Consider the following 13,858-nt stretch of genomic DNA (forward strand, 5'->3'; position numbering starts at 1 on the left):
CAAAGCCTGTGCACCCACATCTTCTCCAACATTTAATGTCGTTAAGACTTTCTAATTTGTGGCCAACTGAATGCGTATAAAATCGTCTCATTGTGTGTGGTCCTGAAAAGTAGTTTTCTGAACACTCATGAAGTTGAACATCTCCTTGTATTTTCATAGGCCTAAGGTATTTTCTGTGAAATGCTGTGCTTTTTTTTTTTTTTTTTTGCAGATTTTTCCATCGGGCTGTTTTTGCCTTTTTAAATCAACTAGAGCAGTTCTGATATATTCTATACACGAATCCCTCGTTGCCTGTGGGTTTTATATAGGCCTTTAACAAATGCAAAGCAAACAATATTTTATGTAAAAGTCAAAATTTTTTGTGTCTTTTAGGAAATCATTCCATGCTACCATGTTGAAAGATATTTACCTAGAGTTTACTAAAAATTTTAGTAAAGTTTACTTTCAGTTTTAAGTTTTGTTTTCACCCTTTAGGAGCTAAGTTCATTTGGCACTTTTTTCCTAGCCCGACACACTGAACAATGCTCCCCCCTCCCCTCCAATGGGACAAGCCTCCCCGGCCTTTTGTTGAAGAGCACGGTTTACTCACTTCATCCCTGCTCCAGGTTCTCCGCCTTGTAATTGTTAAGTGATCAGGAGGCTCTGTTGGTTGAGGTCTTGGATCGCTAGACCGACAGTTGTTTCCTTCGGGTGTTTTAGAATGAACTAATGGAGGGATCTTTCGGAAGTTGAGGCTTTCATCAAAAACACGGTCAACTAACTAATAGGACAAAAGCAAACTTTTGTGAGAATAGAATACTCTGGAAAAGTACAGATACTGGCATTATAGTTTTTATGATTAGACAGAAGTTATTCCATTCTTAGGTAGTAAGAGAAGCATGATTATCTTCAATAAACCAATTACTCTCTTTCAATAAGCACTTCGAGGGTGTCCGTTTTATAAAATAGATGTTCATCTACATAGATTTTATTTTCAAAATCTAAAACACGTGACTATGTTAAATTTGATTGATTCTTCCATGGATTAGGTTTCCCCCGAATGGAAAACAAATGGTAAGCAGAAAAAGCTGAGCCATGTAGATGGACAAGGAGTTCCTTTTACTCACATTGCTTTACCAGTATAAAATAATGTTTCTTTTTCTTTTAGTTTCCTATCTTATTTTTTTTTCTCCCCAAATCCAGGTGCTAAATTTCTTCACAGATACATAAATTACAAGTTATAATTGAGTTTACAAAAGAAAAAATTTTAATTTACAAAGAAGTATTTTGGTCTTAGATAAAACTTTCTCAATGCTACAGAAATGACATATTCCAGTACAAATGATATACTGCCATCTACAGTGCAAATTATATACATACTATACAAATTAACTCAGGTTTACTGAAGAAGGAATACACTCTAGTACAATAATAAGAAATAAAGAAAAAAAAGGAAAAAAAAGTCTACTCAATGAAATGTTTGAAAAATTTTACTGGGTCTGAGTGAATGTTTAATCATGTTAGGTAAAATTTAGTTAGACAGCTAAGAAAATAGTATCGTCATCATTTAAAATGAATGTATCAGAAGAATTGTGTATGTCTTGCCACCAAGAAAATTCTTTTATTTTTCACCAATAAGGATGATTTTTATATATATTAACAATCGATCAATGTGGTAACAAAACTCTACACAGATTAATGAAACATCATTTACCAAATTAGACAACACATGAAAGGGAAAAAACAACCAAAAAACCATTAAAGAACAAGATTATAAATGTGACAAAAAGCAACTGAAGAAAATATTGTTAGCACAGTTTACAGAATTAAATGTGTCGAAAAGGCTAACCACTTTTGGCTACTATTGAAAACAATATTTTATCAAATTAAGTACTCAGACTCAATCATCAGCATTAGAGGCTGGCATATGTTTTCTGTAAATGGCCAAGACAATAAATATTTTAGGCTCTGCAGCCATCCGGTGTCTTTCCAAATACTTATTTCGGACACTGTAGCACCAAACAACCAGATGATAATTAAACAAGTTAGTGTGGCTCTGTCCTAACTAACTCTTAAGTCATTCTTTCAAAATGCCAGTCTTTTGTTCGTTTCTCTGCACCAAGTTAAGAGAGCCCACGTGGCCAGAGTACCATGATTTTTATATTAAATGTTAAAGGCACCTCCGGAATGCCTGCTGCACATGATGCTCTGAGGCTGGAAAGCAGGAGACTCCGGTTTGGGAAGGAAAATAGTCTACAAATGCTAATTTACATTCCAGAGTTCACAAGAACGCTTCAAAACTGAATATATGAGAGAGAGAGTGCACGTATGTGTATTTCAATTTCTGAAGCATTTTTGCCTATGTATACATATGTGTAAATCCATCAACAGAATAAAAACAGTGAAAATTGAAGAATTTTTCTCTTTCTTTGCTGCTAGAGATAACTCCTAGTTAAGAAGCTATGAAAATACCTGTTCGACTGAAGTATTTTTGTAGGCAAGGTTGACAGGACCTTTTTACCAGTTTGAGTTTCTTTTCAGACACCATTGACCTCCACAGTTTACAACATTTCCTTTTTGCTTTCTTTTTCTTTTGTTTTTTTGGCATGCCTATGGCATGCAGAAGTTCCCAGGCCAGGGATCCAAGCCACACCACACAGCAGTGACCACGCTGGTTCCTTAACTGCTGGGCCACCAAGGAACTCCACCAAGTGTTTCAATACTTTTCTAGCTTTGTATTAAATAGTAGACCAAATGTTAGCCTTTACAAGTTTGGTTGGAAAAACATAAGAGAAATGTGTTAAAGCAAAGTTGGAAAATGCAGAGCTTCATGCCAACAGGGAGGGTGGACAAAACTAAAATAAACTAAGCAAAAAGCTAAAAGCAAAAGAAATAAAGAAAAGAAAGAACCTTATGCATTTCTCCATGAAGATCTCCTACCTCTTCTCTAGTGTCTATGGCAGAGCCAGGGGTGGTGGCGGCAGTGCTTACTGTGGTACTAGGGGCAGTGCCTGAGGAAGTCACTGAATCTATCTCTCCTGCTACATCGTTGATTTCCCGAGCAATGAGAGCAAGATCTTGGCTGATCCTGGCAATAATTTCAGAAAAGAAGTTTAATCCTTTCAAATGACAGGTCTAGAAACAATCACTTTTGATAGAATCAGTTACATAAGTTGCACATCTACTTCAACATTTGTACCCCAAACTTAAGATTTTTTGGAAATGCTAGTAACAGTTGGATATTCATAGTCTTAAGCTTTAATTCTCGAAATGAATGAAACTAAATTCCACATCCTCCACACATTGTCGCTTTGGAAAAATAAATGGGTTAAACACCTGAAGTCGTGCTATGTCTACCACATCTTTAAAATACACCTTTAGTATTAATGACTAGCATTAATATATTCCAGGAGTTCTTAAACTTGGGGGTGGTGAACAGAATTCAAGGAGTCTGTGACCTTGAATGAGAAAAGCCATCACAACTATATTTCCACTAACTTTCTAATTGAAACTTAGCATTTCTTTCAATTATAAATCCAAGCAAGCAACAACAGTGGTCTTAGCAATACCGGTGATTTTTGCCAGCAAAAGAAATCACATTATAGCTGCTGCAAGTACCTCAAAACATTGTCATCACTACCTTGAAATTACTGCAGTCCTTAAACCCACAGCAATAACCTTCCATTCAGTATGTTAACAAAGGACCATCTATGACCATATCACTTTAAAAATATTTTGGTAACTATTTCAAAATAATTGCATTTCTGTGTCATTCTAAGTATTTTCTGTTTATGCATCTAGAAATGTTCTCTGAGACGAGCTCCCTAAGCCTCCCCAGATGGCCCAATGGGTGTATGTTAACAAAGAGGTGAGGAACTCTAAGAGTGTGGCGCTTTATACTACACGCCATACATACTCCACGGTACACAATGTCACTGCAACATCACAAGGCAGAGGTAGAGCTTGTGAGGCAGAACTTATCTGATGGTGCGTAAAGACACATTTTCAGAGAAAGTTTCTGGCTTGCTCGTGACCACACACAACTTAAAAGTAGCTAAGAGGAGTTCCCGTCGTGGCGCAGTGGTTAACGAATCCGACTAGGAACCATGAGGTTGCGGGTTCGGTCCCTGCCCTTGCTCAGTGGGTTAAGGATCCGGCGTTGCCGTGAGCTGTGGTGTAGGTTGCAGACTCGGCTCGGATCCCGAGTTGCTGTGGCTCTGGCGGAGGCCATTGGCTACAGCTCCGATTCAACCCCTGTCCTGGGAACCTCCATATGCCGCGGGAGCGGCCCAAGAAATAGCAACAACAACAACAACAACAACAAAAAGACAAAAGACAAAAAAAAAAGTAGCTAAGACAGGGCCTGCTCCCAGGTTTAGAGCTCATTTCCATAAACCATTTATCTGTATTTTCGGCCACATGGACTGAAAGACTAAGTAACTGTTTCCAGTAATAACTGAAAGTTATCAAAGTTATATATTCACTGCACGTGATCTCAATTTGGCTGCTTCCACAATGAAGACTTTGGAATGACAGAATATTCATAATAGTGACTGTATAAGCTTCTTAACTTTAAAATCTGAAGTACAAAGGAGCATTCTTTTTTTTTTTTTTTTTTTAGGGCCACACCTGCAGCACATGGAAGTTCCCAGGCTAGGGGTCAAATTGGAGCTGTAGCTACTGGCCTACGTCACAGCCACAGCAAAGCCGGATCCAAGCTGCATCTGCAACTACATCAAGGCAACGCTGGACCCTTAACACATCGAGTGAGGCCAGGGATCAAACCCGCAACCTCATAGATACCGGCTAGGTCCGTAACCCATTGTGCCACAATGGGGACTCCCTAAAGAAGTATTCTTTAACTTAGGAAAAATGTCAGCTTGAAAGACTTTCAAGGAACATAATAATTACATTAAAAACTTTACAGATTTAAAAAGAGAAGCTAAGTAAAAGCTTACGGCCCAACAGAAGCAATTTGTGGTCGATTCCTTTTTATTTACCAATAAATATTTACTGATCCAGGCACTGTGCCAGGCCTTAAGGGTTTCAATGGTGAATAAGCAGACAGGGTCCTTGGCCTCGGAAGCTTAGAATTATATTCTAATATAATCAAACCAGTATTTACCATTATATTATAATCAAAACCACCACAAAGAAGCTTTATATTCATCAACTCTAGTTCACAACCATCTTGTAAGAGAGTTATTATTTGTTTTATTTTGTAGATGAGGAAAACCAGCCTCAAGAGAGGTTGTGTGACCACTTTTTGGTTAAGGTCACACATAATATGGGGCATAATCAGATCTTTTCATATGTCATGCTATGTATATTATCATTCCACATGTAATTTTAAATAACTTATTAAATTAAAAAAATTATAGTTGATTTACAATGTTCTGCCAATTTATGCTGTATCTCAAAGCTACCCACTTGTGTGTGTGTGTGTGTATTCCTTTTCTTATATTATCTTCCATCGAGGTCTCTCCCAAGAGATTAGATATAGTTCCCCATGCTAAACAATAGGACCTCAATGCTTATCTAATCTAAAAAATAAAATAAAAAACTTGTTAACTGTTGATGCAATTCTTTTGAGAAGGGGTTTAAACTGTTTCCTTTGATAAAATATTCAACTCTTGAAATTTCCTGAAATAAATGAACTAGAATGAGAAACAGAATAACCAAGTTTAATGAGATAAAAAAATACACAAGCATTTAATGACCTATTTTTAAAGTTTTTTTATGCAGACAGCTGTGCAATGAAGCTTGTGCTATCTGTAGAAAGCAGTATGAATTAATTAGAAAAAACACCAACAACCGCAACTACAACATGTTAGGTGGGAAAAATGGGACTAAAAAGAACTCTTCCTGTAGACACCATGCACACTGTTCACTTAGGAGGCACCCACAAAGTCTTGTTTTTAATTTGTGAGTACACTGCGCATTCACCAGCTGTTTCTTTGCATGGTGATTCCCATCTTCAGGTGGACTCTGACATAAACCATAAACTTAATGTCAATCTGTTCTGCTTAAAAATCTTAGGACCTACTAAAATCAGTATTAGGAATTCTAAAAGACATATAAAATTATGAAGGAAAAACCCCCAAAGTTATGAGTATCTTCAAGTAGAAATATTTTACAACTCAATATAGAGTATGGATATATTCATGTGGTTAAATTTAAGCTTACAAATCAATTCTGTAATACTTCTAGATGATACTTCTTAGAATACTTTATAATAATGCATGTCTTTATCTCTCTTGTATTCTGTGTTTTTTATCCAAGCGTATAACGCCCATTCTTATTATCAAATCTCAATCTCTATAAAGTCTGCTGAAGGAAGGGAAATTCTAAAATGACACGAACTTTTTATCTGGAATTTTGCTTCCATCTGCTTCCTTTGCAATACCAACAGAACCTCAAGCCTTCTAATTAGAAAACCTAATGGATACCTTTCACATTTAACTTCATTCTCTTCATTCCAAACTATGGATGAGATAACAGTCCTCAAGGAAGGAAAGAGAGATGAAGGGTTAAGTTCTATAACACCTGCACTAGTTGTCTACCTTAGCGTCAGAACCAATAATGTAATTTCAAAAATTTTGTAGAAAGAAATATCCATTACTTGTAAAAAGGTGGGTTAACAAGAAGGACATACTTTACGAAGTTATGATTTTCTCAGGTAAATTCTCTCAGTGATGCCCCCTTTCTTACTTGAATCAATTAAAGATTATTTGTTACTGTAGGATTAAATACAGGGAAAATATATTAATAAAAGTTTTGGGTATAATGGAAGTTTAAAAGAAATACTGAAAATGAGAGTCCTTGTTGAAAGGCTGGTCCTCTAAACATGCAATATTTGCAAGTGTGACCTAACATTAACACTCGTTTAGGTTTTAAATTAACTATGAAAGAAATATTCCTGCTTCATCTTTTAAATAGCATATTAAGTTTCTAAAGTTTTTATATGTACTCAGAGTTCCAAAGGATATATATATAAACCATGAGCATGAGTTTTTTTTTTTTTTGGTCTTTTTAGGGGTGCACCCGTGGCATATGGAAATTTCCAGGCTAGGGGTCAAAACAGGAGCTGCAGTTGCCAGCCTGCGCCACAGTCACAGCAACACTAGATTTGAGCCACATCTGCAACCTACACTGCAGCTCCTGGCAACGCCAGATCCTTAACACACTGAGCAGGGCTGGGGATTGAACCCACATCCTCATGGATACTAGCCGGGTTTGTTACCGCTGAGCTGCATCGGGAACGCTGAGATTGCTTTTGGTATTACTGGGAAAAAGGAACTAATGAGCTACTAAAGAAGTATACATGCTAGCTTTAGAGTTCTAATATTGACGCTAATGACAGCACACCAAACCGTCTGTAAGTTTACTGCTGGATAAGAGATTATAACTATATGTAGTGTTTAGGAAAGAACTTAGATGACAGAAGTGATAAAATATAAAATTAGTTTAAGAAAAGACATTAAGAATCATTCCAGAAAAGCTGAAGTTGAGCCTGACACTATAATAAAGAATCAAAAATAGGCTAGTTCTCAAGAAGCATAAAGATTAACTGATGCATTTGACCAAAGTAAAGACTACAGGGAAGGGTCACGAAAGCTTCCTATTGACAAGGAGTGAGCTTCCTCTTCTTCTGGGGGAAACTATCAGCTATATTTATTATGTGCTGGTGACATTGTGATGCAATGTTTACCAACAATTTTCACGAAAGAATTATGGCAATGCATATCTCTTGTGAGCATCCAATGAAAGCATGGGGAAGTGGGGGAAATAGGTAATCTGACACCCAAAAGTCTGGCTTAGGGTAGGAGAGTGATGAATTGAAATTAGAGGCTTCTCTTGGGTAGGTGGAGCTTTAATGACTTGGGTAGCCAGAGAAATTTAACCACTGGTCAAAACAGAGGAGGAGTAAAAGTACATGGAATCTAATTCTAGCCACCGAAGTAGGTAGGGATTTAATTTTTTTTTTTTTTAAGGTACTTCCCATTATTTTCAATGAAACTAAGTCCAAATGGGAGCAGCTCCACACATTAGTTGTATTTAGTGAAATGCAAGCTTAAAGCTAGGCTTATGAACATGCTTCAAATAAACCGAGCGAGTGGTGAAAAGGAAATGGTAGGCAGATAACCATGAAGGTCTTGGCCCACTGCTGGCCATCAAGAAACATCTCCTAAAGGAATGAGAAAAAAATTAACTAGAACTCTCTTGGAAAAAATTTAACACTACAGTGGTAGGTATAATAATGAATCTAAAACAATGAAATATCTTTATGCATCTTCCGATTCGAGGGAGAATTACATAATCTTACAATATAATTTTTAGGTAAAGTGCACCGTATTTGGCAATCTATAAAGGCAGTGTCGTAGCTCTCTTTGCCCTAACATTCATGAAAGTATAATCTAAGAAATTCCTAAGGGGAGGAAATCCGTGTCTTTGTTATAACAGAGAAACTGAGACAGGAGCTACCAAAAGCACATGCAGCAGGGGTACCTAGAAAAAAGTCCTCTTCAATTGAAAGACTGATTATATTACATTTTGCTTATAGCCTTTATATTCCAGATATTCCTTATTTTTGTGCTTTAAGTTTATTTATTTTTATTTTATTTTTTTTGTCTTTTTGCCATTTCTTGGGCTCCTCCCGCAGCATATGGAGGTTCCCAGGCTAGGGGTCGAATCAGAGCTGTAGCTGCCAGCCTACGCCAGAGCCATAGCAACACCGGATCCAAGCCACGTCTGCGACCTACACCACAGCTCATGGCAACGCCGGATCCTTAACCCACTGAGCAAGGCCAGGGATCCAACCCGCAACCTCATGGTTCCTAGTCAGATTCGTTAACCACTGCGCCATGATGGGAACTCCAAGTGCTTTAAGTTTAAATGCAGGTAAATAATTACTACGCACAGATTTACAAAGTGCTGGTTAAGTGACAGAGCTCTAAAGTCTAAGCAAAAAAGAATATGACAAAGCCTAAGACATTTTGCAGTAAATTAAAATCACTATTACGCTTTTCAAAAGTGTCTTCACCTATTGCTTTTCAAAAAGTACTGCTCTCAGCATGTGAGTTTTCTTTTTGTTTGTGTTTTTAGCATATGAGTTTTCTTAAGTAGCCAATTTTAAAAAAGACTGCGTATTTCTCACATTCTGTTTAGTTTGTGATCCACGGTTACTTAAAAATAAATTTCCTCCTGTTAAGCAAACTTATCAACATCCTATAGAAACATTAAATACCAACATTAACTTTCTTACATTCAATACTTTCCTCCTTCTTGCCTTTTTACATTTTTTAATAAACAAAAGCAAGAAAACTTTCTCTTGCTTTGACATATATGGCTTAAAAATATACCTTGAAAAATTAAAATCTGAAAGGCAAGTTTTATTAGCACAATGCTACTAGAGAACTGCAGGAAAAAGGCACAAAATCATTCAAGATTAAATAGCCTCGCTTTAGAGTACTAATATAGATAATAAAATACACAGAGACAAGGGTAATAAAATGCCCATATTAACACAACAGAACCAAGTGAAAATGTAACAGTCCCTTTTCACTTTTCCCTTCATATAATAGTTCCTTTCTATTTAGGGGCAGGGAGGTGGGTCTGCCCCAGGAGATGTCTGCTGTTCCAGTTTAGGGTAATGAGCTTGAAAGGGGAACTTCCTAAGAAGAAGCAGGACGCTCTCTAGTTCCCTTAGGTACCCCTCGAGCTCTATGGGAAAGGGAAAAAATAATGAGACAAGAGCAAGGCCTGCTGTGGCAGCTGTGCCCACAAGAAAAAAAAAAAAAAATCAGTGGCAAGATGTTCTCACCACAGGAGTTCTGTGGGCCCATATAATTCACGGCACATGTATGCCCTTACTCTGACCACGACTGGCTTACGGTGCTTCAATAATTACCATTATAAAAACGTTTCTTTATACAGTAAAACAACAATGTTTAGCACAATGAGTTTAGAAGGTCATGTTCTATAAGAATTGAAAGCAATTAAAAGCAATCACAAATGATTAGCCATTGAAGACAAAAAAAACTAAACATTATATTAAACTAATGAGCCAGAAAAAAACAATGCACAGAAGTCCACAGGGTAAAGGAAAAAAAAAACCAAAACACCATTAAATCATCATAAAAGTTTACTATTTAAAAAAAGCATTTATGGACTATTATATATAAATTCTGCAATCAATGCTACCAGGCATAAAACTTGAAGATTAGTGTCTTAAACTAAAGGCAGAAATAATTTTAGTATGTACACAACGAATGTGTGGCATACCGCAGTAAAATTTAATACCTTGTAGACTTGAAAAACCTTATAATTCAACTACCACATCCCATCTATTTGAGTAGAGCCTCTCTTTAATGTTCAACTACAATGTTATCAATTAAAAAGTCACATCTACTTTTTATTTTATAATCTTAAGGTGATTATAAACATTTATTTAATATTCAAAATAATACTCCCATTTAATTATTAAGGGACTGCCCCACTGTACCTAATGTACGCATAACAGTACGAGTAATGATCTGCCTACTCTAATTCCCCCCAGAAAACATCTACAACATCTCTAACAAGGACACTGTTACTTCTTTGGAAGGTTAAAAAAAAGTAATCAGAAAGCTGCACAATTTTCAGTTATGTGGAGCAGATACTCACTGCCTTTCAAAAATTATACTAACTCATCAGCATCTCTACTGGAAGTAAGAAAGGGGAAGGTTACCGAAATAAATTACTTCTACGATATGTAACTAGCAATGGCCCTTGCAATACAAAATGGAAAAAAAGGGTGAAGAGTAAAACTACTGACAAAATTACATTCAGCGTTATCTATGGATTTCATTCCTGGTCTATCAGTACAAATCAAATCAAAACTAAACTTGTTATCAAGCTGGAACACTGACAAATAATTTCAGCTCTTAGCGATAACCCACTAAAACCAACCTGGCAATTTCTTCTCGATGAGCAGTCCAATCCCGGATGTAGTCTTCCTGTTCTTTAATCCGGTGCTTGAACGAAGAACTCGTAGGCATTGCTGACCCAGAGCTCTGCAGCCGAGTCGTTTTCAGGGCTGGAGAAGTACGTAGACGGGTATGTTTAGGGGAATTACGGTTTGATCCAAATTCATCTTCTGAGGTGGAAGCATAATCAGTAGGAAAGCGCCTCCATCTTGAATTTACTAAATTAGTTTAATTATTAAAAAAAGAATTATTATGTTATCTTTTAAAAGAGTTAAAATAAAAATCATGATTTGCAAAAACACCATGAGAGCACACACAGCACAATTTTCAATAACTGACATACACACACCTCACAAAAACCATAAGTCTACTACCCCTTAAAGATAGAAACATTGTATTCTGGTGAATCAAAAACAATGAATAATTAAAGACAATCAAAAGAGCATGTTTTCTGTAGTATGGTGAATAAACATTCAGATGAAGAATTCACTAAAGACAAACACCTAAGCAAGCTCTATTCATAAATGTTTAACTCGGGTACTATTTAATTGCAAATACTTCCTATTTTAAGTGACGATATGGATTTTTAATGACAATAACAACAACAACAGCAAAAAAAAAAAATAAGGGAAAAGATTTCCTCATGCCACATGGACTTTCAACATGGAGATGATAAAAACCCTCTTTTCCCAACATACAGATGTGCATAATTCCTGTGGTGGAAATTATGCCTTTATGGCAGAAAAAAAAACATTACCTCTGTCATTCAACATCCTGTTATGCTATGATTGGAAAAAATCTTTTTACATGGTAAAAACACAACAAAGCATCTTTAGTACAACTGTGCTGCTTTGACACCGAGAGCATATGGTAAAAATAGACGATGGCAATAAAACCTACAAGGAGCGAAAATCTACAGGCTCTTCTTACAACCACTGACATATACGGCACAGGAGATACTGACAATTGTCACATTTAAGAAAGTGGCCATCACTTTCTTACTGACAGTTAGTAAAGATTTAAAAAATGGTTTTGCTGACACATTTGAAAACCAAAAGACAAATTAATGCAGACAAGTTCACTGCGACTGTTAATATAAGAATCAAACATACAAATAAAGCGTGAAGGATAAAGAGGTAAAAAACAGGGTTAAAATGGCTATTTCATGGTCAGCTTCCTAAGAGCAGACATTACACCTGTTTAATCCGCTAATGTGTACCTAGCACTCAGCAGCATCTGGCTAACACATGTTTAATAAACATTTTTTTGTGGGTTTTTTTTGTTTGTTTTTGTTTGTATGTTTGTTTTTGTCTTTTTTGCTATTTCTTGGGCCACTGCTGCGGCATATGGAGGTTCCCAGGCTAGGGGTCCAATCAGAGCTATAGCCACCAGCCTACGCCAGAGCCATAGCAATGTGGGATCCGAGCCGCGTCTGCAACCTACACCACAGCTCACGGCAACGCCGGATCGTTAACCCACTGAGCAAGGGCAGGGACCGAACCCGCAACCTCATGGTTCCTAGTCGGATTTGTTAACCACTGCACCATGACGGGAACTCCTAATATACGTTTTTGAATAAATGAATTAATTCCTAGATACTGACCATGTGCTCTTCTCAGGTTAGAAAAACCTAGCAAAGCATGAGGTGTTTTTCGGTGGCTCAAGGGGCAAAATCTCAACTCCTGCTTTAAGTTCCAACTGCTGCTATTTTTAGAAGAGTTTTCTTCCTTCTTTACTTTCTCCTTCCTTCCTTTCTTTCTCCCTCCCTCCCTTCTCTCTTTTAAAACAGAAACTGACTCTAGACTGTGTAGGTTCCTTCACCCTCCTCCACTAGAATTTTATGTCTTTCCTGTCTTTTCCTCCCCAAAGGACATTTTTGCCTGGAGCTGAGTTGGTTCTCAAATAAAATTGATATCCATTCCCCTCAGAGTTGGTTTAAGAACAAAGAAATCTGTCATCAGGACTATATCGTAAGTCTGAGCCTACCCACTTGTCCAGATTCAAACTCCTACTCGAAGATATGCAGAACGTTCATGGCTTTCTGTAAAAGTGTATGAAAATACACACATGGAACTCCAGGTTTTCAGTTGTTTGAAGGAGGTATTAAATGTATGATGGTAACATTATAAGATAACTCATTAACACAAATAATACTTTTACCATGGTGGAAATTTGCTCATTTCCAGACATTTGAAAACTCCTATAAATTAAATGCACCCCAAGACTTGAAAACAATTTTAGGAAAAACTAAGGAACAAGAGCAAAGAGGTTTTAGAAAAACAAAAAAAATTGAAATATGGCAAGTCGCTTAGATGGCAAGCAAATCTGTACTTTTTAAGAAAGGCATTTCATTAAATATTAAGTGTTTTTTATTTTGCTACCCTAGAATATGATTCATAGAAGGAAATTCATACATTAAGAAAAGATCATGTTTTAGATTAAATTTCCTAATTTCTCATTTGGAAATTATGGTCTCGATACCTATCACTAAAACACTGGAGAGAAAACAAAACCAAGAACAAAGGGATTTAATAAGCTGCAGAAGATAGGAAAACATAAGCAGGTATTATGGAACTCAGGTAGCCCGTTCGGAGGTAGCTGAGAGAGGAGGATGCCATCAGTGGCTGATAGAGTTCACGAGTGGCAGACTACATGAAAGAAGAACGAGGAAGCGAGGGCCAAGCACTAAGTGTCAGGTGACATATAAGAGATGAGTCACATTAGAATTTAATTTTAATCGTCTGAGTCTCAAGGTCAGGCAATCATGACATTTTAGAGAGAAGAAGAAAAAGGAAAACTTCTTCAAATGAAATTCATAACCTTTCCACCCATTGTTCTAGGTCTATTGAGCATCCAGTAAGAATAATGAAGCTTCTGATAATAACTTTTAAAAGGGGACGGGGGGAAGGGGG

The 13,858-nt window shown here is 36.8% G+C and overlaps 1 protein-coding gene across 11 annotated transcripts in view; it reads right to left on the bottom strand.

The window, feature by feature from the left end:
- CEP170 (centrosomal protein 170) overlaps positions 1-13,858 on the bottom strand; it is a 125,676-nt gene that overhangs the window by 11,969 nt on the left and 99,849 nt on the right. For 4 of the 11 annotated variants that reach the window (XM_047754904.1, XM_047754901.1, XM_047754897.1 and 1 more), the window contains 3 exons: positions 10,930-11,164; positions 2,890-3,067; positions 590-760 (listed from right to left, as the gene is read on the bottom strand). In XM_047754904.1, coding sequence (XP_047610860.1) covers positions 590-760; positions 2,890-3,067; positions 10,930-11,164 — 584 coding nt within the window. Of the gene's footprint in view, positions 1-589; positions 761-2,889; positions 3,068-10,929; positions 11,165-13,858 lie in introns of those variants that run through there. The other 7 variants (XM_047754905.1, XM_047754898.1, XM_047754903.1 and 4 more) reach the window with 4 other exon arrangements.

The sequence above is a fragment of the Phacochoerus africanus genome, chromosome 12 (genome assembly GCF_016906955.1).
Source record: "Phacochoerus africanus isolate WHEZ1 chromosome 12, ROS_Pafr_v1, whole genome shotgun sequence".
Classification (NCBI taxonomy): Eukaryota; Metazoa; Chordata; class Mammalia; order Artiodactyla; family Suidae; genus Phacochoerus; species Phacochoerus africanus.